The following is a 27,106-nucleotide window of genomic DNA, read 5'->3' as shown; positions in this document are numbered from 1 at the left end:
AGGCAGAGAGATCTTTTCATATTAATTGCAGAAAGAAAAGGTCATATTTGGATTAGTGAATAAAGTGGTAATTCTTACATATGCTCTGAAGCTTTGAGGGTTATAATTTGTTCTTATCGCTTATTTCTTCATTGAGATTCTTTTATGATTAGAAAGATTTTGAATTATGACTGCTTAATGCCGCTAAGTAAGAAGATCCTGTCACTTTCTCAAGATCATATCTTTTCTTCAGTAATAGTGCAGTGTGTCACCACTTTAAAGGAAGTAGTATAAATGTCTGTTTAGTCTCCATGCTCGTCGTGGGCAGAGATTGAATGATTAAGAACAAAAACATTAAAGTGCAGATTTTAAAATATATGCAATTATAAACTTGTATTACAGTTTGAAAAAATGTATATTAACTTAATTATTAAGATCATGCTCATTTGTCCCCTCTTAGAACTAACTACCTTTTCTTATGTGTCTTTTTCTGAATTTTACTTGTCATTTTTCTGTAACATTTTTCCTATGTGTAAATTGTTTTCTTTTGATTCTTTACTACTACTTTACTACTTTACATAGATCTTATTGCATATCTTCATATTTGTCACTTCTTGAGGTGCAACAATATTTCTTTGCATTAATATGCTACAATTTTTTTCACGTGAATACAGTCTTCCAGTGATTTGCTATTACTATTAACTGTTACTATTGAATATTTTTATAGAGTTCTAGAATATAGTACTAGTAGTGGGATCTGTTGGATCAGAAGAGGTATAGATAGTTCTAATGCACACATTTCATGTGCCTGCTTGGTAAATTCAAGTGGCTCTTGTTAACTCTAGGATAAAATGTAAACTCCTGTTTGGCATTTAAAGTATATACACCTAACTCTTTCCAAACCTTATCAGATATTATTCCCCTTAATTCACTGTACAGTTCAGCCAAACTGGCCTTGTTCTTGTTTTCTGCACCTTTGCATAGGCTACCCCCATGCTTAGAAAGCCTTCCTTCCTCTCCTGTACTTAAAATCTTTGGTTTCTTTCAAGGGGCATTTCAAACACCACTCTCACTCTCACATAAGCTGCTAGTTCCTCCTAAAATACCTTATATTTTATAGATATTTTGTATGTATACATAGGAAGCATGCTGATGGCAGAACCTGTTTCATTTTTGGCCTTTTTCATCTTCATTGCCTACTATAATGCCAGCATATAGTAGATGCTTAATAATTTCTTTTTTATTTCTGGCCACATAATGCCATATTGCTTTTCCAGAAAGATTGCCATCAGTTCACAACTCCACCAATAATGTAACATGCCTGTTTGTCCACAGTCCCACCAGTGCTGAACTTAAAAATTTTTAGCTATCTGCCAAGTATGTGGATATGTAATAGGTCTCAGAAGTTGTTTTTAATGAAGATTTCTATAATTATTGCAGTTTAAATAATTTTTCAAGTAGTTATTGGTAATTTATTTCTTTTTTTGTGATTTACCTATTTATATCTTTTGACTATTTGGGGAATGGCCGATTGTACATTCTGATTAACTACTGTTGGAAGGAATTTGATAACAAAGTGAATCTTTCCCTCAGGTGAAAAAATGAAATGCAGTAAACCACAAAAATGAATGATAAAAGGTTTTCCTTTGGAAATGAAAAAGGTTGTCTGACCTTTGGGAAAGTTAATATTTATCTTTTTTTAAGTTGCAGACCCCAGCCTCATTTGCACAGAGCGTTCAGGAACTAACAATTGCTCTTCAGAGGACTGGTGACCCTGCGAACTTGAACCGCCTGCGACCCCATCTGGAACTGTTAGCAAATATTGACCCCAGTCCAGGTAAATTCTCTTGGAATTAATAATGATAACAATAGCTAACCTTTATATACTACACTGCTTGAGATGGTGATCTCATCAGCTTCTATGGATTTAATTGCCATCTCTATGCTGATGATTCTCAAGTCTATCTATCCTTTCTTAGCCCCTCTTCTGACCTCTAGACTGAACATTCGGTAGACATCTTTCTCTCTAAACCCTTCCTCCTCCTACTTTCCCTATTGCTGTGAAGGGGAGCCATCCTCCAGGTTCCCCAGGCTCACAACATCGGTGTCATCCTTGACTCCTTACCATCTCTCACTCGCTTATCCAAGTTGTTGCCAAGGCCTTTGCAGCATCTTTCCAGTATGTGACCTTTTCTCCTCTGACACTCCGGGCATTTTTTTTGTGGGGAGGAGAGGGAGCACTTTTCAATGTCTTTATTAGAAAGAGCAAAAGTTGATTACTATTCCATACATAATTTTACAAAGTTCACATGAGGGAAGAGGGTGGTAATACTGTTAATATGCAAGTCTCAGCCATGTAGGCAATATAATCAGTATTTCTTAAAGGAAGTGGCAATATGACAATTCAGGTAAACTGGCTTGCAGAAAGCAGTCTTGACAATCCCTTAGGCTGTACACAGATGTAACTGCTTACCTTGAGTTGGATTAAATTTTTTGTTGTTTATAGGAGCCTAGCTATGGAGCTAGACTGCCTCTGAAGTCCCTTCCATTTCAGCCCTTTCATCCCTCCATTCTCCACTCCCATTACTGACTTTCATGGCTTCCTTTAAGTTCCATCTTCTCCTAATTCCAGTGCTTTCCCTCTGTTAATTATTTCCCATTTACCCTGTCTGTAGCTTGCTTTGTATATATTTGTTTGTGTGTTGTGTCCGCCATTATATTGTAAGCTCCTTGAGGGCAGGGCCTGACCTTTGCCTCTTTTTCTATCCCCAGTGCTTATTAGTACAGTGCCTGGCACATAGTGGGTGCTTAATTGTTGATTGATTGAGTGTCTGGTAGCATTGGGCTAAACTCTGATGAGAGAGACAAAATAATCACTGCCGTCTATGAGCTTCCATTCTGTTGGGGAAATAACAAAGCAAATTTTTGGCAAATTCAGGAACAAGAGAGTACTAAGATCTTGGGGAACTTCAGGAAAAGCCTGCTGTAGGAAAGGGTACCTGAGCTGAATGTTGAAAGGAGTGAGAAATTCTAATTAGATGTAAAGGTGAGAAGGGAGGCCGTTCTAATGGAAGAATCATTCAGTCAATAAACAGTTATTAAGCACCTAGTACTTTTCAGGCTGTCTTCTAAACATACAAAAAGAAATAGAAGAAAGTCTCTGCCCTTAAGTAGTCTACAATTTTTTTTTTAACATTCACAGACCCTCAGAATTGGAAGGACCTCAGATGCCATCCAGTTAAACTCATATGTAAACAAGAATTCCCTCTGTATCCCCCCTAACTTTGGGTGTACTTCAAGGCTCTATCCTTAGGCATCTGTTCTTTTTTCTCCACTCTCATTTGATGACTTCATCTCTCATGGGTTCAATTATCATCTTTGTGCAGATGACTTCCAAATCTATATATCCAGCTTCTTAAATGTACAGCCTCTATATATAGGTTCTTATTCCTGAGCTCTTCATTCTTGTATCTTTAACTGCCCAATACAGAGGTTCCCAAACTTATTTGGCCTACTGCTCCCTTTAAAAAAAAAATTACTCAGTGTCCCACTGGAAATCTGCTTTCTCTAACCCTTTAGCAGTTTTTTTGGGGGGGGAGAGGAATTTATGTCAATTCAAAAAACTATAAATTTTTTCGAATGTTGCATCTTAAATGTAATAACTTAAAATATTTGTGGTTTTTTCTGCATTGAAATTTTGATACAGTATTGCACCATGTATAATACTGTATTGTAAACAAGTCATTACATGCACATATTCCTACTGATGCATGCTGGACTTCCCAACAATGAACTACATGCTCACTTGCCAGCACTTGGCTTGTTAAGATCTGTCAGCAGACTTGACCGCTAATGGGTTATAACTTGCATTTTGTGTGTTTGTTTGGAAAATAGTGTAATCACTACGACTTTGTCTGTTGCACAACAGATGAAATGTGTGAATGGTTTTTCGACATTTTCTTCTCTTTCCTTATACTTCCAGCACCCCATTATTTTTATTTAACACCTCCCAATTGTACCTGGGGGTGGTGTCACCCACTCTGGTAACCTGTCGCCTAGTGGATATTCCACACTGGGGTGCCCCATGTTTAAACTCATTATCTTTGTCCCTAAACCCACTTCTCTTACACTTCTTTTTAAGTCACTTGGGTTCAGAATTTTGGCAGTTATCCTTGACTTCTTACTTTCCTTTGCACCTCCACATCATCTCTGATATTTGTCAGACCATGTCACTGTGTACTGAATAAATTCTTAAGGGCTCCTTAATGCCGCTAAGATCAAATAGAAACTTTTTCATTTGTAAGTTAAATGCCTTCCTTTTTCAGTCTTCTTACACATGACTGCCATCCCATAATTGAGCCATACTAGCTTCTTTGCTGTTTCTCATACTAGATATTCCACCTCCCATCTCCCTCTCTTGAAATCTCTGGTTTCATTCTAGACTTAGCTCAGGTATTACCTAATTCTTGAAGTCATTTCTTCTCTCATAACCCCTCCCCAAATTGCCTTGTATTTATTTTAAATATATTGCTTGGGGGCCAGGACTGTTGTGCTTTTTATCTTTAAATTTCTTGTGTCCGGCATCTAGTAAACAATAAATTGATATGCAGCTTGTAAAAACATAATACAAAAGAACTATGTTTGTGGTATGTTATCAGTATTAAAATTCTTAAAATTTTGTTCTTCAGTACAAACCTTTTTGTTAACACTGAGTTTCCTCAGTTATAGTAGCAGCGCAGTAAGTTGTCTTTGCTTTAGGAATAGAGGGTAGAGGTGTGATCTTAAAATTGGGAGCTCCCTCTACTACAGCTGGTCAGCCTTTCTCTGTGATTCTGAACTGCCTGTTATCTTTGTATTCACAGCTCTTAGCCCAGTGCCTAGCACCTAATAAATGTTGAATAAATGCTTGTTGATTCAAGGGCAGTGCTCTGTCCATTATTCCACTGCCCTAATTGTTGCTTTAACTAAGCAGAATTAGTCTGAAGAGAAAAATGAGCTCTTTCTCAAACTTGAAGCAATTAGAAATGAAAAGCTTTTGAAGTTCTTGGAAAATGACCAGCATAAAGGAGGTTCACTGTTCCAAGGGAGTGGTTTCCAGCCTATGTGCCCTGGGTCCATGAACCCACTTTATGGCATTAGCACCAACTACATATACATTGTGAATCAGTCTAATAAATGAACACACCTTTTGTAAGTTGTCTGAAGCTTCATTATGCATGATGTTTTTTTAAAATGTATGTCTATGCTGTTTTGATTGATAAACTGCAAGTGAATTTTAAGTATTTGAAATGTCTACTGTCACATGGTGGGGGTCTATGTAATCTTTTTGGTTCAAAAATGGGTCCTTATTCTGGAAAAGATCAGGAACTCATGCTAACGTTTAGTTTACTCTTTGTTCTCTTTATAATCTCTCAATGTTGCATCAACAGCTCCTTCATCTGTGACTGAACTCTCTTTTCGGATTTTTACATATGTCATTGGCCTATCTAAACTTGTTTATTCTGTCCTACCTAAGCTAGACCAGTGTGTGGCCTTGTATTCCTGTTGAGGTACCCACCACACTTCGAAGCAGTTGGGTGGTGCAGTGGATAGAGTTCTGAGTCTGGAGTCAGGAAAACCTGAGTTCAGATCCAAATTCAGACATTTATAAGTTGTGTCACTCTGTCAAGTCAGTATGTCCGCTTTAGTTTCCTCAGCTGTAAAATGGGGATCATGATAGCACCTGCCTCTCAGAGTTGTTGTGGGAATCAAATGAAATATTTGTTAAGGGTTTATTGGTCCAGGGCCTGACACATGGTAGGCACTTAATAAATGTTTGTTCCATCCACCCACCCATCCATACAACATGAGAATCGTTTAAAGAAACTGAGGGTGGTTAGGGTAGGAAAGAGAAGACTTAAGAACTCTGTATGCATAAAGGGCTGTCTTATGGAAGGAGGGTTTGGGCTTGTTCTGCTTAAGCACAACAAGAAGCATTTGACAGTTGAGAGTCAGGTTTCAGCTTGATTTGTGGTAAGTTTTGCAACACATGTTCCAACAGCCTGCCTTGAAAGTGGAAGTGTCATCCGCAGGGATTCTGATCAGGTGTGACTTGAATTCCCATCCAGCTGATAATCTGTGATTCTATAAAAATACGACTTTTAAACTTATTGACATGAAATTTTTTTTTAATTAACCAGCTTCCTGCTAAATGACAAAGCCTTTTTTATATGTGGTTATCCAGGTTCACCAAAGAAATGGATTGCTTATTTTCATCGAAAAAGAACAAAAGGTTTTACTTCAGGGTTCCTTTAAATAGCATCTCTTTGGGCTGTTACGTTAGAAGATGTGGGTGATGTAAGAAGATACCAGTTAAATGTATTTTTTTTTTAATGTAAAAAAGCATCTCCTGTAGTTTTAAAAAATACAGCAGTTTGATTCACGAAGTACTTCTCACAATACTGTGACTGCCAGGGATACCGGGATACTTGTTTTTACCTAAAAAGCTCTACATTTTTTCAAGCTAATGATTTTGCTGAAACTAAAAGGAAAAAAGCTTATGCTAACCCCTGCTCCATCATTCTACATTGGATGGAAAGTTAAATGACATACTGTAGGGAAAGGCCTTATTTTTCTTGGATATCTGAGCATCATATTTTTGTAGTTAAAAATTGTTTTGCCCCTTTTTGTAATTCAATTTTGTGAATGTTTGTACAGCCTTATAAAAAGCTCCTGTTCTTTTTCCTTGTATTCCACATAGATGCACCTCCTCCAACCTGGGAACAACTAGAAAATGGATTGGTTGCTGTGCGCACAGTAGTACATGGACTGGTTGATTATATTCAGAATCACAGCAAGAAAGGAACAGACCAGCAGCAGGTAAGGAGTACTGACATTAAGAAGTGGAATCACCAAAGGCACAGACATCAGAAAGAAAAGTAGGTTAACATTTTCCAAAACTGAATCAGCAATACTTCCTGAGAAACTGACAAAAAATAAAAATTCATTTTTTGTGTTATTATCCTTGTAAACTGGGTTTATGTGCTCATCTAGAAATCTTATTTCAATAAGATTGACCTCCTGATAGCTTGTAATAAAGGTCTGCTATATAGAATAATATGGAGTTAAGTACTCTCACACCTAAAATTTGAGCTTTATCTTGTTTCTTTTAAGAAGAAAAGAAAATTTTGTGGCATTCCTGAATGATGGAATACAATCCCCAAATCTGGTAATAAATAATGGAATGCAGCCAATTTATTTTAGCTTTACGTCATAGAGTATTTGCACTTGAAGAGTTTGTAGACTATCTTTAATCTCTTGCCTTTAAACCTCTCTTTTCTCCATATAGAACTACTGTAATGAGATTTTTTTCAGATTGGTAATTTGATGAAGCATTATCTGATAAAGCTTTAATGTTCTAAATAGTGTCAAATAGACTTTAAAGTGTATATTTAATGAAGCATGGTGTGGTTTAAGGGAAGGTCATCATTGTTGTTAAATAGTATTTATTAAGGTTCCACATTGTTCAGTATTGGCTATTATCAACTAATTGAAAACCATACTTATAATCCTAGACTACAATGGCTTCACTGCTATTAATAATCTGGGAAAAAAATTGGGGTTGCACAGATTGCGGTCATATGTTGAAAAATTATTCTGTTGCTTTGTTTTGATACTAAAGTATATGGAAAGCGTGACATGATTATTTCTTGTTTTCTGCTACTTCAAAGACAGAAATGCTTTTTAAGGCCCTTAAACTTTGTACAGTAACTGTAAGGTCGTCTGTTTAAATGCTTCACTGATTAATTAATTAATTTATTTTTGCTCCTTAGCCTCCTCAGCACAGCAAGTATAAAACTTACATGTGCCGAGACATGAAACAGAGAGGAGGGTGCCCCCGGGGGGCCAGCTGCACATTTGCACACTCCCAGGATGAATTGGAAAAGTAGGTGTCCATCTTGTAGAAATTACTTCAGACTTTTGTTGTATCACTGTTATCACAATATTGAGTTTCGTTAGAAGCAGTGCTTGCCTTTGAAACTCAGGAAATTAGCAGAAGGATTATTATACAATACAATTTTTTATCTTTATATGATGTGTTTAAAAAATATTACTAAAATGAGGAGCAACCAAATTGGGGGAGGATGTGTTGTTAGGGAGAGCTGAGAAAGGGGCAACTTTGTATTTATATATCTCTCTTAAATGAATAATTTTTAGCCCCAAAATAGTGACAGTATTTTGGAAAACAGTTGTGAAAAGTGAGGGCTTTCCCCCCTCCCTCACAGTAGACTAAATGAAAGAATAGACTTTCTTCTTTAGATAAAAATAGCAGGTATTCACAAATGGAAACCATTTGGGATAATTCCATGTTATTTGTGTTTAGGTTTATTTCTAAATTTAAATGTGTATCAAAAGAATCACTATTTTAAAACAAACTTCTCTTCATGGTTGGATGAAGGATGCTGTAGTGTGGGAATTAAATTTTTAACTACAGTAAAGTTTAGACCCTTTAATCTCACATCTAGTTTGGCTTTTTCTGGCATGCTACAACAAAAAGGAACTTCCTTCTTTTTTCCCTATTCATATTTCTTATTTCATAAGTCTCTGTAAATTACCCTGTTGTGTTTTCTTATTACCATTGGAATGTTCCTTATTTAACAATAACAAAAAAAAAATTAATCTTAAGTAACATTGTATTCTGCCACTTCCAGTTAGTCAAAGTTGTCCATTAAGTTGGTTAGTAGTATTTTATGTGCCTTTATGGTAGTTTTCCTCTGGGAATTTAATAAAAGTGGTTTCCCTGTTCAGTCATTGAACACAATAGAGCAAAAGTGTTATTTCAGATCCGGGGCGGGGGTGGGGGGTGTTTTTGTTTTTTCTTCTATTCCTCCAATATACTCTGTAGGGGGTTCAACAAAATGCTTCATAATAGAATGATATGCGAGTGGTGCAGTGATTAAAAAATGTAGACAAAATGATAATTATATGATAAAATATATATCATGATAAAAACATACATATTCAAAATGCTTCAGCTTTAAGGAGTTTCTGACTTTAATCAAAATGTCCCTAACGAAAAACTGTTTCAATCAACAAACCATTTATTTATTGAATACATATGCAAGATTGAATGAAATATGTACATATATTTGGCTTATTTTCCTGCATACACATTCTTGTAGATAAAAGATATTTTCTGTTAGAATTTCTTATGGTAATTTCAAAAGTGGGGGAGTGGCAATCAGGTTTTTATTGTAAGAAATTTGATTGCTGGAAAATTTATGATAAGAATTGGAAGTTTTCCTTATTGTGTCTGTGAAAAGCTATTCCTTTTAGTTGGTGGTTTCACTTTTTTATTTTTGGTTTTTAAAATTTTTTTGGTGTGTGATTTTGTTTTTCTGAAGATTTCGTAAAATGAACAAACGTCTGGTTCCCAGAAGACCCCTGAGTGCCTCCTTAGGCCAGCTCAATGAGGTGGGCCTACCTTCAGCAACTATCCTTTCAGAAGAAGGGGCAGTGGACCTGCCCAGCAGAAAACCTACTGCCCTGCCGAATGGGATTGTGTCAGCAGGGAACACAGTGACACAACTGATCCCCCGAGGGACGGACTCCAGCTACGACTCTGGTCTGAAGCCAGGGAAGATTGACCACCTGAGCAGCAGTGCTCCTGGATCCCCTCCTGACCTGTACGGCTTCCTAATCATTGATTGAGGTTTCCTGTGTGTAAACATGTGGTTAAGGAACAGTGGATATTTTCTAATCTCAAGCTCTTCCACTAGTCTCCTCTTTTCTGGTGGCTTGCATTTCTGTGAGCTAATGATTAAAAAAGCAACAAGGATAGGAGAAATAAGCCACTTTATTTTTTATTAGAGGGTTAACAAATTATTACAAGCTATTTCCTAGAATATGCAAATTTACTCTGTTATATAGTATATTGACTTGGAGGGAACTTCTTCAGACAACTTAATGTTCATTAACACTTTTTCCATTTCCTTTTAGACTGGAACCTGGACCCAAGAACATTTCTGCCTTACCTGTGACTCCCCACCCTGTACCCCCTAGGGGACCAACAGATCTGCCTTCCATGCCGGTTACCAAACCTCTTCCCATGGTACCACGAGGTTCCCAGCTATACTCAGCACCCCAAGCAGATGTGTTTTATCAGGATCCTCGAGGGGCTGCTCCACCTTTTGAGCCAGCACCATATCCTCCAGGTAGTAATACACCTTTGATTTGTGTATCCCATTTTCTCTTAGAGTAGTAGTTAAGTAGTACTTTGTTCATTGTTGCCACATCTTTTATGAAGATAGATGACAAAGTTTATTAACAGGTTACAGATAATACAATTAATAACAAGGATGCAGTGAGCTGTATTAAGTTGTACCAGTGACAGAGCTGGAGTTAAAACCCAAAATAATCTACTAAGTAATGTTATATCTGGAGTGTTCATGTAGTCACAGAAATGACAAGTCATAACAAGAGGGTAAGGAAAATCTGCTTAATAGGTAACAGGATGTTTTCTAGGTTGCTAAATCTTGGACTCTGTCTTTTAGCCTAAAAAATTAATAATGTATTGGACAATGTGCTAGGCAAGTATAGCATATTTCTCCCCTCAGTCAACCAAATATTCTAAGTTCACACTGTATGTGCATTTCAGGAATCATAGAATCATCAGTCTAGACCTGAAAGGGACCACTGAATTCATTTAATACAACTTCTTCATTTTATCCTGAGGTTAAATAATACAGAGAACCAGAAATCTCATCCATTTAAGGGAATCAAGAAAAACTTTGTCACGAAAGTGATTTTTGAGATGGGTATGAAAGAGTGGATAAGCTTTATAAAGGTGCCAGTTCTGGAGACAACTCCATCTAATATCAGCCATCCAGGGTGCATAACTCCTTAGTCCCCCCATGTTCCTTCTAGCCTGTTCTACACTGTCCACTTCTCTGCAGATTCTCTCAGTGCATTCCCACTCGGGTCTCAGGATAGGAGGCGTGAGTGCTCACATGAGGCAGAGGTTTGCTGCATTTGTTCTTACTTCTGTAGACAAGTGATGTCTCTGCCCCTGAACACAGAAAGGAACTGTGTCATTTGACAGTGCTGAGGAAGATGCCCTTCCCTTCATCCCCGGTTCTGGACTCCAGTCCTGTTCCTTACTAGCTTTGTAACACTGGACAAGTCACTTGGCTTCTCTGGGACTGTTTCCTCATTTACAAAAACTGAGGGTTGGATTCTATGATCTTAGAAGCCTGTTCCATCTCTAGCTCTGGGATCCTGTGATTTTATGCTAAAGAATGACAAGAGCAAAAGTGTGAAAGGGGGAAATTGTAGGTCCTTTTCAGAGAATAGTTAGAAGTTCATTTTGGCTCTAAGGATGGGGTGTGTTGAGGCTGGAAAGTGAGGTTGTGACCTTACTGAGAAACAGCTGAAATGATATATCAGCTGAGGAGTTGAGCTCAATTCGTCAGTCAGTGAAAGCTCATTAAAGGTATTTGAGCAGAGGAAAAATATATTCAAAGCTCTGTTAGGAATATTAATCTGGCAGCAACTCATAGGATGAATTAAAGGGCAACCAGAGTTTCAGAGAACTAGAAGAAACATGGACAGCCACCCAGTCCAACCTGGTCTAAACAACATTCCCCTCTACAACACATGGCTATTAGGTCATCGAGCCTTTGCTCAAAATGTTGTTAGGCAGAACCCACTATCTCCCAAGACAGTCTCATTTACTCTTGGATAGCTCTGATTATTGGGAAGTTTCTCCTACTTATTCCTGTCTTTGCTAAAATATAGTACTTCAGCCTGAACATAGATGGTATTGTAGGTGTGATCCGGCAGTAGAAATCGCAGCTCCCCAATACTGGACCATGTGTCTCTTTGAATGTAGTCATTCATTACCTTGGCTTCTTCATATGTCACCATAGCACCTGTTGATTTATATTGACTCTGCAGTTAGTCCACTGAGAGCCTTAGATCTGGTTTTTTTTTGTTTTTTTTTTAGATAAATTTACTTTTATTTGTGAAGTTTACTTTTGAAACCCAAGTGTGAAGTCTTTCATTTATGCCTATTAAATAAGTCATAATATATTTAGCCCCAGTGTTCTAGTCAATCAAGATTTTTCTGAATTCTGACCTCATGCTGCATTGTGTCAGGGAGCTGACCATCCTAACTTGTCATGCTTTCAAGACAGAGACTAGTTCACAGGAGGAGGGGGAAGGAGTGCCTGGTTTAATGGGTAGGATGCTAAATTTGAGTTAGACCCACCCACATTCAAAAACCATCTTCAGAAACACATAATTGCTCTTTGACCTGGGCAAATCACTTGACTTTCCTCTCTCTTAGATTCTTCCTTTGTAAGTAACACTTACCCCCCAGGTTTGTGGTATCATAGGATGATGGATTTAGAATTGCTTAGAAACGGTTTTAGAAACCTCTTTCATTGTACAGATGACTTGCCCAAAATCACACAGTTAGTAAATGTCAGAGTCAAGATTTGAATCTGGGTTCTCACCTCCAGAGCTTGTTTTTTCAACTCTTCCTACAGTTTTACATCTTTGAGGAATCAGATGATATAATGTGTATTGCTTTGCATACATTAAGTACTGGATAAGTGGCACCTGTTTTAACTGTACTAGATGTTACTACTGTGGGCATGGAGTAAAAGATACGGGTTTTAATCTCTTTCCAGACACTAGCTGTGTGACCACAGATGAGTACACTAATCAAAAATGTATGGGATATAGTAGATAGCCTGTTGTAGAATCAGAAACACCCTCTGACCCATGCTGGCCATGTGACATTTAATGCCTCAGTGGCCCAGAGGATGTTAGGACTCTTTGGGTGCAAATCTGCATTGATAAAAAGGGAGTTGAGAATTCTCCTGCATCACTGAATTCACAGACCTGGTTCCCCTATATGTAGATGTGTACACACACACACACACACGATCAAATCTATTACACTTGGAAACTGATTAAATGTTATGACAGAGAGGAGGCCAGAGATACAGAAGAGATTTTAAGCCTGGTTGACTTGTAGAAGAGTGGTACTGCTAAGAAACAGGCAAATCTGGAATAAGAACTGAGTTAGTGAAAGAAAATAGAGTGTTCCTGTCCTATCCAGTGGTCCACATCCAGGTCAAATAAGACCTCCATCTATCAGAGTATGCCTGTTTTTTAAAATATGAATGAATTTAAACAAATAGTCTTTTACAATGATTCTCAGGGTTTGAGAATACTATAGAGAAAGAAGCCTAAAATGGCACTAAAATTTAATGTCTGTGAATGTAAGATGACACCTGAGGACAGTGAAAATGGACCATCCTTAAATCAGAATAGACTACGGGTATTTTTGCAGGCTACTGTGGCTAGCACTGACCGCACACTTCCTTCTCTGCTTTTAAGACAGTAGTTTTGAAGCCTCTCAACTCCTTTATGTGTATGTATACCTTTTTGGCTATTTGTTCAAAGAACCAATCTCATTATTGTTAAAGTAACCTTTATGAAGCTTAAAACTATATCACTGTTGTGTCTCTTCCATCTCTGTGCCCATGTAAAAGTTGGGTTACAGATCTGTGAGCTGGTGGTCATCACAGTCAGCCTGTTGATTCTTTGGTGCAAGACATTTTCCCCATCCCCTGGCTCTAAGGCCGTAATTGAGTAGCATTACACAATAAGCCTCTGGCCTTGAAGTTATTTCCAAATTTATTTGATCATATGCCACCATCAGTAAAATTTTTTATTTATAAACTGTCTATCTATGCATACACACACATATATGCTCTGTAATAATGTTATTTTAATTATATATATATATATAAATACAAAATAAAAAGACTGGGGTAAATATGAAATACGTAGTAATTTTAAATGAATTTTCATTTATTAGTTATATAGTAACACCTTTTTGCCTGGGCTAAAATGTGAGACAGGAGTAGGGGAGGGAGGAGCATTTGGTGGTATCACCAGCCTTTGCCCCTGGGGAGGAGCACAGCAGTCTGACTGTCTGGCATAGCCCACACTGGAGCAGGTTAGGGGAAAGAGCAGTGGTAAGCGGTCAGAGTGAGTATTCTTCAAAGCTTTGCTACTGTTTTCAGGTTTAACATTTTCCCACATTTTACTGGATTGTCTTGCTGTCTATTTTGTAATGCAAAGAATAAATTAATGACTCTTCTCATGATTGGTTAAAGAGGCAAAAAATTAAAGTCCATTTCTCACTAGAAGATTTGCTTACAAATACTGTTTTTGGTGCTTGTTTTATTCTTACAGGGATGTACTATACTCCAACCCCGCAGTGTGTCTCTCGCTTTGTCCGACCTCCACCATCTGCTCCTGAACCTGGTCCTCCATACTTGGATCATTACTCACCCTACCTCCAGGATCGTGTAGTAAACTCCCAGTATGGGACTCAGCCACAGCAGTACCCACCCATGTACCCACCACATTATGATGGCCGTCGTGTGTACCCTACTCAGTCTTATCCACGAGAGGAGATTTTCCAGGAAAGCCCCGTGCCCATTGAGATTCCACCTGCAGCTGTTTCACCTTATGTACCAGAGTCCAGGGAGAGATACCAGCAGATAGAAAGTTATTATCCAGTGGGTCCACATCCAAGTCAGATAAGACCTCCATATATCAGAGTATGCCTATTTTTAAAAATCACTATTTAATGAATTAGTCTCTTGAAATGATTCTCTAACCTTTTGATTAGGTTCGTTAGTGCTACTACCTCGCTACCTAATCTAGCTTTTAAAATATGGGCAAAGATTCTATTTCTGGATTACCAGTTTTTCTTCTTATGCTTTAATAATTTGGTTAATTTGTTATTAAAAGTGAAGCCATGTTCCTTTTTTCTTTCCTTTTTTTGGCCACAATCCTATTTTCTTCATTTCTTGACTTTTTTTTAAAAGATAAAAAATTTTCAGCATAATTGAAGGTTGACAGCTACCTGGTTGACAATAAGAAATCTAGCCTTCTTCTCTTGAGAACTTCGACAGATTTTTGTTGGTTTTAAATTTTGAGCATCAAGTTTGTCAGATTATGTATTTACATAAGGAAGGGGGAGGGGGAAACATTTAAAATAAATGTTATAAAGTGGATGTAACAAAGCTATTAACCATCTAAATATCCGTTAAATATATTCAGTGGGTTTTTAAAGTCATTTCTAAACTTTTCATTTCATGTCTAGGAGCCGTACAGCAGACTTCCACCTCCCCCCCAGGCCCACCCTAGTCTCGATGAGCTACATCGACGACGGAAGGAAATCATGGCCCAACTAGAAGAGAGAAAAGTCATCTCCCCACCTCCTTTTGCACCTTCACCAACCTTGCCCCACTCATTCCATCCAGAGGAAGTAAGCATTATGGTCTTAAATCTTCAGTGTCTGTTTGAAAGCAAATGGACAGCATTCATTCAGGAGTTTTTCATTTGCAATCAAAATGGCTAATGTTTTGATTTGTCTTATGTTAAAATTAAAATAAATATAATGATTCAGATAAATTACCAGTAATGAGCAAGATGAAGTTAGAGTTGGCCCACTTAAGAAAAGTTACTATATTCAGCTCTCTATTTGGATTAATGAGAAATGACAATTAAAGTTTTCTAAATGTATAGATCATTACAAATTAATCAATGAAGTCAAAATATTTTATACTTTTTTTCTTATTTAAATCCACATGATAACAATTTTTTCCCCTTAGTAACAGCAGCAATTGAAAATGTGCTGGAATACTGCTATATAATACCCTTCTACAAAATTCATTATAAGGCTGCTCTTCCGTTCTTGACTCCCTCCTGAAGTACCGAGGAGCACTCCATCCTAGGGCTCTGCTACCTGTTAACCAGCCCCTCTACTACTTACTGATCATGAGATTAGCATCTTCCTGTGAAGGTCAGCGATTATAATTGTAGTTCAATATTACATTAGCTTTAGTTATCTGAAAGTCAGCCTCATGCATCCATGACAGCCTTGTTTGTTTGTTTTCTGAAAAGTAATCAGCATATGTGTGAAAAAAGCAGGAGTAAAACCCTAGCCCCAACATCCCTCCGCCTCTGGAGATAGTAAAAGCAAAAAGAGCAGTAGACCTCGAGATGATGGTGAGATGCCCCAGAATTGCTTAGTCCTCAGAGGTGACAAGGAAACAAAAGGAAGGTCAGATGCAGGAGGGGCAGTAGACAGCCTCGATGATATGCCACCTGGGGATACAGCACTGCACACAGGGCCCAGAAGAGCTAATGAAGAGAGGGAAATGACCACATCTGTCAGGTTTCAGCTGGAAGTACTCGGTGCTGCTTAGATTGCAGCGGCCAGACAGACAGAAATGCTTCTTTCATTGATGAAGCCCTCTCCTTTGCACCGTTTGACAGTACCATGTATGTTGGCACTAAGAGCTTTCTTTTCTGGCTTTTTAGTAGCTGAGTGGATGTCTTCCTGTTTCTGCCACTCAGACTTTGCTTTTGTGACTTGGGCTCCAGGCACTTATTCAGAGCCCTTTGCCCAGAGCTGTCCCACAGAAATTTTGCTGATATTCCTTCAGTCTAAATCTTAATACTGATGATGAAGCCATCATTTATGGCGTCAGAGTACATTAAGAGAGACTATGTAATATTTTAAAAAGAAACAATTTTATTTACTATAGCCCCATCATTTTCTAGATGAGAACACTGAAATCCAAGAAAATAACTTCCTTATCTGAGTAACTTGTCCAAAATCACACAATGAGTTAGAGCTGGACTAGCATCCAGGTCTTTTTTTTTTTTTTTTTACTACCGCCACACAGCTCTTTTGATGGCCTTTCTTGACTTCAGCTAAACAAAAAATCAAGAAGGAAACAGAATCTTCCTCCTATACTTTGCCTCTACTTGTCATATCCCTCCCTTGCCATATCCCACTTCCTTCTAACTACACTACTTGGCTGAAACTGCATTCTTCAAGGTCACCAATATTGCATTAACTATTACATTCCATGGCCTTTTCTCAGTCCTTGTCATCCTTGATTTCCAAAGAGCATTGACTTCCTCCTTGCTTCTTCCTGAATGCTTTTGTCTTTCTGGGTTTTCTTGACACTTCTGTCTCCTGGACAAGTCAACAAACATTTATTAAGTGCCTGCTCTGTGCCAGGCACTGTGCTGAGGACTGAAGATACAAAGAGAGGCTAAAACAGTCCCTGCTCTCAAAGACCTCAACAGTTTCATGGAGGAGACAAAGTGCAAACAACTATGTATAAACAAACCATGTATAGGATAAATTTGAGATAATCAACATAGAAAAGGCATCAGGGATAAGGGATAATGGGAAAGGCTTCTTCCATCTCTGATGGAAGCTGGCAGATAAAATAAGGAGGTAGAGAATCCCAGGCATGGAGGAGAGCCAGTGAACATGCCCAGAGTCCTGAATCTTAAGGGAGGAAAAGGAGGAGGCCACTGTCACTAGATCACAGGGGTATGTGAAGGAAGAGGAAAGTTAGGTGACTTGTATTCCTCTCAGTCCTCTTTATAGGCTTCTTATCCGTGTTTGCCCAGAACTCTGCCCTCGGGCCCTCAACTCTCTGTGCTCTCTCTTGGTGATCTCATTGGCTCTCTTAGTTTTAATTCTGAAATCTACACAGATGACTGGCAATACATCTCTTCCAGCTTCATTCGATTCACCTTCATCTCTTCGAATTCCATATCCCTGCTAGCCAGCTCCACCTGGAAGTTCCATGGGTATTTCAGATTCAACATGTTCAAAGTGGAACTCACTGGTTTTTTCCCTTTAAACTACCTGTGATCTCCACCCCAACCCTCCCTTCACTGAGAGCATTCTCATTGTTCCATTCGGAATCATGTCTGAGTCTTCACTCTTCTCTCCCCCTCCCCTTTCTATCATGTCCAAGTCTTCTCACTTTTGACTCTGTAACGTCTATTTATTCCTTTCTCTCTCTTCACATAGCTACTTCTTTAGTTGATACGCTTGTCACTTTTCACTGTCCTCTGCACCAGGAGTGTTAAATAGAAACATCCTTGCCAGCAACACATTGACTTAGGAAAGCACAAATTAGCAATATCTATGTTGAATTGTATTTTCACCTATTTTGTTAAACGTTTCTTGTTGATATTTTAATCTGGTTCTGGTGCATATGCAGCTTATTTGACACCTCTACATAACTGCTGGTCCTCATCAGGTCACTCTCTGCTCAAGAGCTTTGGTGTCTCCTTCTTGCTTCTACTATTAAATGTAAATGCACTGATATTTGTTTGATCTTAGTCCCTTGTAATTATTATCTAATCTTTCTAGGATGTTATTTTCTCATCACACTGTATTCCATCCTCCCTTTCCCACCAATGTTCCTTACACTCTGCCTTTACATAATACAAACTCTTTTAATGGGCTCCGTCTTTGATTGTTTCAAGCTTCACCCCAAGTGCTGCCTCCTTTAGGTGCTCTCCCCCTCACCTGAAATTACTTTGTGTGTTCTCATCCATGTTATTTTCCTTAGTAGAATGTCAGCTTCCTTGTCAGGAACTTAGTGAACTTCTCATCTTGCTTTGTGCTGGGCGCTGAGGAGACACCTAGTAAATGTTTACTGAGTTGAATTCTTTATAATAAATTTGATTTTAAAAACATCTTTAGTAGCTATTATGTAAACAGCATAGTGCGGCAGACACTTGGCACACATGCTTTTCTCCTAGGTCAAGCTAGTACATGTTAAATACTGTTGGTCCCAGGACCTCAGTTTCTGGCTTGTCTTCAGGTTCCCAAGACTAATATCCTTGCCACTGGGTTCCTTGTTGTCTTCCAGGATAGATAAAACTTTGATCCTTCTTCAGAAAATTTAAATGTAAATCCCCTATGAGTCGAAGGCAGCTAGGCAGCAGAGCGGACAGAGCTGGAGTCAGGAAAGCTCGGTTCAACTCTCACCTCGCTGTGTGACCTTCAGTTTATCAGCCTTATTTGGAAAACGGGAATAGTAACAGCACTTACCTCCTAGGATAAAATGAGACATTGGCGAATATGATCACGGCTGTAGAGCGCTTCGCGTGCCTCCAAGTGTGCTGTCTATGTTGCCTGTTACTGTTATGTAAGAGGTTTTCCATAGGCCGTCATGTAGATATGTGTCACTGCCATTCACTAAAGTAGACCACACCTCACCCCTTTGCTCCACTTACGTCCATAACACCCCCAACACACACGCCCCAGGGCCCTGTCTTTCCTTGGTCAATCAGTAAGACCAGCATGCTTTTTTTTAAGTGCTCTCTGTGTGCCAGGCGCTGTTGTACGGCCAGGATGCTCTTTTTTTTTCTCTAATATATATTGTTTATGCATACGTAGCTGTTTTCATGTTGCCTCCCCTATTCGACTGAGCTCCTTGAGAGCAAGAACTTTTTTTTCTTTTTTTGTGTCCCTAGCACTTAGCACAGGCACTTAGTAAGTTCTTCTTGACTGACTGAGCTCACATTATATTTTGAATTTCTGAGAGACCTCAGAGCAGTCAAATGCTATTGGTTGGTTTGACCTCTCCAATTTATCACATTTTGGATTTTTATCCATATTGAGGCAGACAAATAAGGTATAGTATTTTAACGACTTATGAAATTTATATCAAATTACAAAATTCACTTTTGTAACATGGTAAGTTGTAAGTATTTTTTTTTCACTATAGAATATGATTCTTTACTTGGATTTTTTTTTCTGTTTTCTTTTTGATGAGAACGATGGTATTAAAATCCTGTTTATCACCATTTACAGTAACACTAGTTATGTTTATTTGTATTGACTTGAACTTCAAATGTCTAGAATCTTTAAGCTACAAGAGCAGTTTTTCAGCTTCATAACTTGTGCCAGTAAACAGAAACCCTCTAATGTGAAGCATTTATCTCACAGCACTGTCCCACAGCATTTTGCTTCCAACTAAAAATTAATTTGGAAATGCCCTTGCTTCATCTTTGCCCTGATTACTCACAGCTTCATCCCGTTTCTCATCTCCAGTATTTGGAAGATGACCTGAAAATCGCTGGGAAATACAAAGGGAATGATTACAGCCAGTACTCCCCTTGGTCATGTGACACCATCGGCTCCTACATAGGGACCAAAGATGCAAAACCCAAAGATGCTGTTGCAGCTGGCAGTGTGGAGATGACGGTAGGTACAACAGTGGACTTGTGTAAACAATCTGTAGTCCCAAGTCCTGTCTTTTCAGCAGACTCTGGCCTCTGGCCTGCAAAATGGGCCTATCTTTAGAATTTGCCACCTAGAATCCAGGTTTCCCAGTTCATTTCTGCTTTCCCTACTGTTTGATGTCAACTTTTGTAACAGTGCAGTTCCCCAACAACTGAGACCAAATTGACATGCACTATGTTGTCTTTACTGAATTATAAACTTAAATTTTTTAATAGTTCTGAAGTGTAAATAGTATTACTGCTACAGTTAATGTTTTAAGTGGTAGTAACCCATTAATTCTCACAGTGCTTAAAACAACTTCTGTCTGAAGTCTAGGTAAGCTAATTGTTGCCCTGCTTTGAAGGGCTGTTATTTGAAAAGAGAAAATGGATTTATTTTTAGTGGTTATAGGAGAAAGAAACTAGGACCAGTGGAAGTTAGGAGGTAAATCTCAGTCCAATATCAGGAATAACTTTCTCATAATTTGAGCTGCCTCCAAATTGGAATAGGTAACAGCATTAAGATAGTGAGTTATTTCCCTATTATTTGAGATATTCAAGAAGAATTTTTAGGACTGCTTGTTTGGAGTTTTGTGGCAGAATGTATCAATCTGTTGGACAGTGGTGTGTCAAACTCAAATAGATACTTATCTTTGCTGGCCTCTTGTTGACCTAGAAAACCACAAATTAACATTATCTGTGTTGTATTGCACATTTTGTTAAACATTTCCCAATTACATTTTAATCTCTCTGAGGATAAGGGATTGAACTTGGTGGCTGGTAAGTTCTTCTCCAGCTTTGTGATTTTTTTTTTTTAATATTAGTATATGATCAAAAGTGGGAGGTAGAAAATTAGTCTGTACTTGAGTTTGTATGTGGTGGAGAAAAAAGCGGAGGACCCGATTTTTGGAAAGATCTTGTTAATTGGTCCACAAGCATTTATGCAGGTTCTGTGCCAGGCCCTGAGGAGATAGAGAGAAAAAAAAAGAGACCATCCCTTAAGGAGTTTATCTTCTGTCAGGAAGCAGAACCTTTGTGGCATTGACTAAAAGGAGATATTAATGTAAGTAACAGAAATGTTAATGAAAACAAATCTCCCACCTTTCAACTGGGCAGACAAACATTGCCCACCCTGTCCCACCCTTTAAGCTCTTTCAGACCAGAAATGCGTCATTCAGAGTTCAGCTCTTGGGCTTTTCAATAATTAAAGATTCCTGTAGCAAGTCTTGGAAAACCTCCTAGTCTATGGAAATTGTTCTGGGTTGCTCAGTTTAGCTCAGGGGGTCTCAAACTGGGATCCATGGACCCCCACAGGAAGGGGCATGGATAGATTTCAGGGAAACTGTGAATGTAAATGGCTTTTGATTTTTACCCATCTTTAACTGAATTTTAGCATTTCCTTCAATTATGAATGTTGATAACAAACATTCTTTTGAGAAGAGGCTTCACCAGACTACCAAAGGGAACATTGGCACAAAAAAAAGGTTAAGGACCCTGGTCTGATTCATTTCTTATTCCCTAACTGAAATCCTCTCTGAAAACTTTAGGAAGTGGTTTCATCACTTCCTAGCTGTGTGGACTCAACTTTGCCCTAATTGTCTTTATTATTGGATCAGGGCAGAGGTGTTCACCTTTTTTGTGTCACAGCTACCTTCTCAGAATGTTTTTAAAAGCCCAAAATACAGAACATAGGATTACAAACAAAACCAACTATTTTGAATAATTATCAAAATATAAGACACACAGTGTCATGGACCCCAAAGTTAAGAAAACCTGGACTAGGGGATCCAGAACCAGCTCTACCATTCAGTAATTCTATGTTGAAATAAAATATAGAACACTTCTGAGTCCTTCTACTCCTCTTTCTAGTTTTGTTGTAGTATTTTTAGTCTTATAGAGGTAAAGAACATTATAGTAGAAAAAACTTACGGTGGGGATGGGCTTTCTCTTTTTGACTTGTGTCTACCAGAATGTGGAAAGTAAAAGTGTGAGAGACCAGAGGCTAGAACTTCAGCGAAGGGTAGCAGAAACCAGTGATGATGACCTCATCCCATTTGGTGACCGGCCCACAGTGTCCCGGTTTGGCGCCATATCTCGAACTTCCAAGACCATGTATCAGGGTTCTGGCCCAATGCAGGCTCTGGCAGCTCAGGGGACTTCCACCAAATCAATCAGCATTTCTGGTGAGTGTTTGTGAATTTGTTGAGGGTCAGATGAAATATTTTTGGCTTTTTTCTTTAGTATTGAAGTATTCTTAGCTTGTCGGTATTTAATTTATCTGATTTTTAGAAAATTGTGTTACTATAGGAGGACCTGATGTGAGGCTGTCTAGGAAGCAAGTAACTGTAGCTTAAAGGAAAAGAAGCCAGCATGAATTGGATATTCCCTAAATATCTCTCTTTCTCTTAAAGATTACAGTCCATATGGAGCTCACGGTGGCTGGGGAGGTTCTCCATATTCTCCTCACCAAACAATGCCTTCTCAGGGACACTTCACTGAAAGGTATGTCTGTCTTTCTGTGTGGAGAAGGGGTGGATTGTTTTTCTTTTTCTCTGTGCGTGTTGTAACGATGTTTTGTTTTTAGTATTCTTGTTAGCATTCTTTCCGTTTTAAGTTTTCTTTCCCCTCTCCAAACTCTCCCTTCCCCTGCCCACTGAGAAAGCGAGCAATATATAAATTATCCATGTGAAATCATGCAAAACCTATTTCCGTATTAGCCATAATTTTTTTTAAAGGCAAGAAAAGTAAAGAGTGCAAAAATAATACTTCAGTTGGCACTCAGTTCATCAGTTCTCTGGAGGTGGATAGCATTTTTTCATCACGTCATTTGGAATTATCTCAAATCTTTTTAATGATCGGAGCAGCCAAGGCTTTCACAGTTGATCATCATTACAACATTGCTGTTACTCTGCACAATGATCTCCTGGTTGTTCTCTCTTCACTTTGCATCAATTCATATAGGTCTTACATTTTTTCTGAAACTATCCCCCTTGTTATTTCTTGTAGCACAATGTACTGTTGCCCATCACAATCATACTTGTTAGCTTGTTCAGCCGTTCCCCAGTTGATGAGCATCCTCTTGATTTCCAGTTCTTTGCCACTACAAAAGAGCTGCTATAAATATTTTTGTACATATAGGTCTTTTTCCTTTGATCTCTTTGGGATACAGACGTAGTAGTGGTATCACTGGGTTAAAAGTATTCACAGAGAGTTCTCTGTGAACCTTAAGTGAGTTTTCTCTTGCCGTTCAGTTATTCTGGCTACAATGGTTACACTTCAATTACTTTTATTGTTTTCCCATCAAAGGGAAAGATTGTCCATGTCGGAAGTGGCCAGTCATGGGAAGCCTTTGCCCTCTGCTGAGAGAGAACAGCTCAGACTAGAGCTGCAGCAGTTGAACCACCAGATTAATCAGCACACCCAGCTTCGAGGACTCGAGGTACTTGCCCAGATATGCCTTTGCTTTTTTGGCTAGAGACTTTGAAGGGACAAGAATTATGGTAATGAGGAACAAATGGTCTTAGCTTAATCCTGTTCATTAATGTCATTCAGCAAACGTTTAGGTGCATATTATGTATAAGTGCCCTTTTTTTAAAGTCTTGATTTGTATTCTTTCTCTCTAAGATTGCCACCATTTGTAATTAATTCCATCAGTGATGTTCTTTGAAAAATGGGAGGCAATATATCAGATAGCATGCCATCTTGGGGGGGAAGAGGGGAAGAGAGGGAGGAAGAGAAAATTTGGAACTCAAAAACTTGTAGAACTGAGTGTTATACAGTAAAAATAAAAATAATAAATTTTTTTCTTAAATCTTAAAAAAAAGGGAGGTAAAAAAGTAATGACCTGTGCTCACATTAATCTTTATATATTCTGTGTTTTAGCTAAAGGGGCTTTCTTTTTATTTCCTGAACTCAGTACTCCCATCTGCCCCTGTGCTTTATCTGATACGTAGTCCATATGGCCCTAAGGGTCAGCTCATGGGCTACCTCCTCCAGTCTTGCATGTGCGTATGAGATTTTGGAATAAATTTCAGAAGACAAGCTTGCTGTCTTATTTTGTAATTGTGATTGCAAGTTTGTGAAAGGAATATTGGATATCAAATGTAACAAATAATGTTGGTGGCATCCTTATGGGAGCATAGATGAAGAATGATTAAATCTTCTTGTGCTAAAATTATCACCCTTTGGTGATAATTTCACTTGTCTTCTAGAGAAAACCATTAGAACACCAAGTGTGGATATTAATATATTATTTTCCTTCAGGAAAAATGATTGTTGATTGTTTTGGAGAGAATTATAACTCACCGCAGTCCTTGTTTTTATCATTGAAATAAGAATTGTTGGGGAGGAGGGTGTTTTTAATCTCATGTCTTGCTTTGTGCTATTGTGCTGAGGTTTTTAGCATTCATGGGGTCTGGAATATGTTTATATTTTGCATGTCTGCTTTTTGTCAGTATCATAATTTTGGATTGTCTCAGTCTCCTTTCTGCCACATCTGATCACTGTAATGCAGCTGTGGTTGAGCATATTTATCTTGAATTAGATCCTGCACTTTCAGAAGTTTAGAGTCTTCAGCCCTGGTGCCTTTTTTTCCCTCTAGGAAGATATTTGCAGTCTGTAGATTTATTGCTTAATTTAGTCTTTTATTCTGTCAGTTTCTAGAACTATCTATCTGAAAGGCAGATTAGGGTCATTTCTAACTTTGCTAGCTGCTAGTCACGTCAGTTATTTTAGCCAGACCTCTTTGCCATTACGTTAAATAATCCCCACTGAAAGGTTTATGGGCTTAAAATCCCAGCAGAAATTTTTTTAAATGGGTTGGAATGGGCAAATCTTTACCAGTTTGTCCTACTTAATTAAAAGAAAAAGAACACTAAACATGGAACATCTGAAGTCACTGTAACTTAATAAATACTCAGTTGGGGATACAAAGGAAGGCAAAAACTTAGTGCCTCTAGACCTTAATATTTTACATAGTGTTTAAAGAAAGAGGCAGTGCTTTATGATGCCATCATTTTTGTTGGAAATATATTTGCCCTTATTGTCATAAAGCAGTGATCACCACTTATTCCTCGTTCAGTTTTTTGCATGGTATGAGTGCTGAGTGGTATATGCTTGGCTTTGTGCATTTAGGCTGTTAGTAACAGGCTGCTGTTGCAGAGGGAGACGAACACTCTGGCAGGCCAGCCTCCTCCCCAGCCTCCACCACCACCCCCAAAGTGGCCCGGAATGGTCTCAAGTGAGCAGTTGAGCTTGGAGTTACACCAGGTTGAGCGGGAAATCGGAAAGAGAACTCGGGAGCTGAGCATGGTGAGTGAGTTGAGTAATTGCTATGATCAGAGAGAGATCTGTTGACAGTCAGAGAAGGAGATCACATCGGCTTTATAAAAATTAGCTCTCTCCTTGTTGGATGCTCCTGTTTTGTGTGGTTGTATTCTTTTTTTCCTTCATACTCTGCATTTAGAAAAACTCCTAATTCTTCTATGCAACATGATTGTTGTGAAAATGTGTTTAATAGGAATGTGTGTGTAGAGCCCATATCAGATTGCATGCTGTCTTAGGGAGGGAGGGGGAGAAAATTTAAAACTTAGGGAAGTGAATGTTGAAAACTAAAGGGTAATTAATTGATTAAATAAAAAGTCCTGTCACCTCCAAAAAAAAAAGAAAACAAAAACTCCTACTGAAGGCTCTCTGTTTAAAGAAAGAGACAGAAATTACCTGAAAATGTTTAAACTAGATTTGAAATCTGGAATCAAGTTGGGAGGCATAGAATTGCTGTCACTCACTGTAGAAATAGTGTAGTGTATGAAAGCTCTTACCAGCACCTTTTCCTTTTGTTTTTCCATGCACAATTAGTGACATGCACCCTCTTTACCCATTTCTTCCAAAGAGTACTAGTGTGTGGGGTTTTACTTAGAGTACTGATGTTCTTAGGTTTTGTATTAGTTTTGTATTAGTTTTCTTGGGTTTTCCATGTTAGTAATATGATTTTTTTAAACTGTTTTAAAAGTTGGGGGTTTTTTGTTGTTGTTAAATAGAGTTAACTCCTTTTTTATGAGTAAAATTATCCATTTTGTCTTGGAGCCTACTCCCCTTTATTGCCCATGTAGTCCCAGGACTTTGATCAGTTCACTGGAAGTAAGAACTGGATATTAGAGTAAATTTGACTTCGTTTTTGACTCTGTATTTTAACGCTCAATAAAAATATCTGGAATACCTGCGGTTTTGTATTATCTCTTGTCTATTAGCTTGGGTAATTGAGAGATGACTTGAATTTCCTCCTCTTTCAAAGGAGAACCAATCTTCTCTGGACATGAAGAACAAATTGGGTACCAGTAAGCAAGCAGAAAACGGACAAGCAGAACCACAAAACAAGGTTCCAGCTGAGGACCTGGCATTGACATTCAGGTAAAGAAGTGAGCATTCCTCTGCTCTTTGTAATCTTCTATGTCTATGTGGTATCCAAAGGAAGATTATTTTGGTTTGTGCTAAAATTTAAGAGCTATTTTAAGATCTTGTTAGTTTGAATTTTAATCTTGAATGTATACTTAAGATGAAAAATTTAGCTTTCATAACTCCTCTACCAAAGCTGCTGTAGTGATTTGGCTAATTAACGTAAACTTAATGAAATATTCAAAGGTTTTTTCACTCAGACTCCCTCCTGACTTTCAAATTAATTGTACTAATTAAGGAACTCCCACCATGTCTATTTGTTAAGCTCCCACAATACCCAGCTATACACAACATTACTTTTTAAATGCCATTGTTTCAAATATCTTTGTATTTGAATATAAGATTCAGCTTTAGCACTGTGTGCCATCAAGTAATGATGAGAGTTCTTTAGTGGTTGGAAAAAATAATTTATCATAGACTTTGATATAATTTCTTAAGATGAATTAATAATATGTCAAGAAGATACATTTTCACAGCAGTTGAAAGTGTAGATGCTTTTTCTTTTCTTTTGTCAGTCAAGAGTTAAGTGATTTGCCGAGGGTTACACAACTAGTTA

General features: G+C 38.1%; 1 protein-coding gene across 4 annotated transcripts in view; it reads left to right on the top strand.

Annotated features, from left to right (window-relative positions):
- Positions 1-27,106, top strand: part of RC3H1 (ring finger and CCCH-type domains 1) — a 73,357-nt gene that overhangs the window by 44,247 nt on the left and 2,004 nt on the right. For 2 of the 4 annotated variants that reach the window (XM_036754081.1, XM_036754080.1), the window contains exons 7-19: positions 1,684-1,816; positions 6,719-6,837; positions 7,791-7,903; positions 9,363-9,644; positions 9,958-10,172; positions 14,230-14,600; positions 15,149-15,313; positions 19,928-20,080; positions 22,067-22,280; positions 22,509-22,599; positions 23,404-23,536; positions 25,258-25,407; positions 26,390-26,505. In XM_036754081.1, coding sequence (XP_036609976.1) covers positions 1,684-1,816; positions 6,719-6,837; positions 7,791-7,903; positions 9,363-9,644; positions 9,958-10,172; positions 14,230-14,600; positions 15,149-15,313; positions 19,928-20,080; positions 22,067-22,280; positions 22,509-22,599; positions 23,404-23,536; positions 25,258-25,407; positions 26,390-26,505 — 2,255 coding nt within the window. Of the gene's footprint in view, positions 1-1,683; positions 1,817-6,718; positions 6,838-7,790; positions 7,904-9,362; positions 9,645-9,957; positions 10,173-14,229; positions 14,601-15,148; positions 15,314-19,927; positions 20,081-22,066; positions 22,281-22,508; positions 22,600-23,403; positions 23,537-25,230; positions 25,408-26,389; positions 26,506-27,106 lie in introns of all 4 variants that reach the window. The other 2 variants (XM_036754079.1, XM_036754078.1) reach the window with 1 other exon arrangement.

This window comes from Trichosurus vulpecula, chromosome 4 (genome assembly GCF_011100635.1).
Source record: "Trichosurus vulpecula isolate mTriVul1 chromosome 4, mTriVul1.pri, whole genome shotgun sequence".
NCBI lineage: Eukaryota > Metazoa > Chordata > Mammalia > Diprotodontia > Phalangeridae > Trichosurus > Trichosurus vulpecula.
The sequence above is the reverse complement of the archived record's forward strand: the minus strand, read 5'-3'. Positions and strand labels throughout refer to the sequence as shown.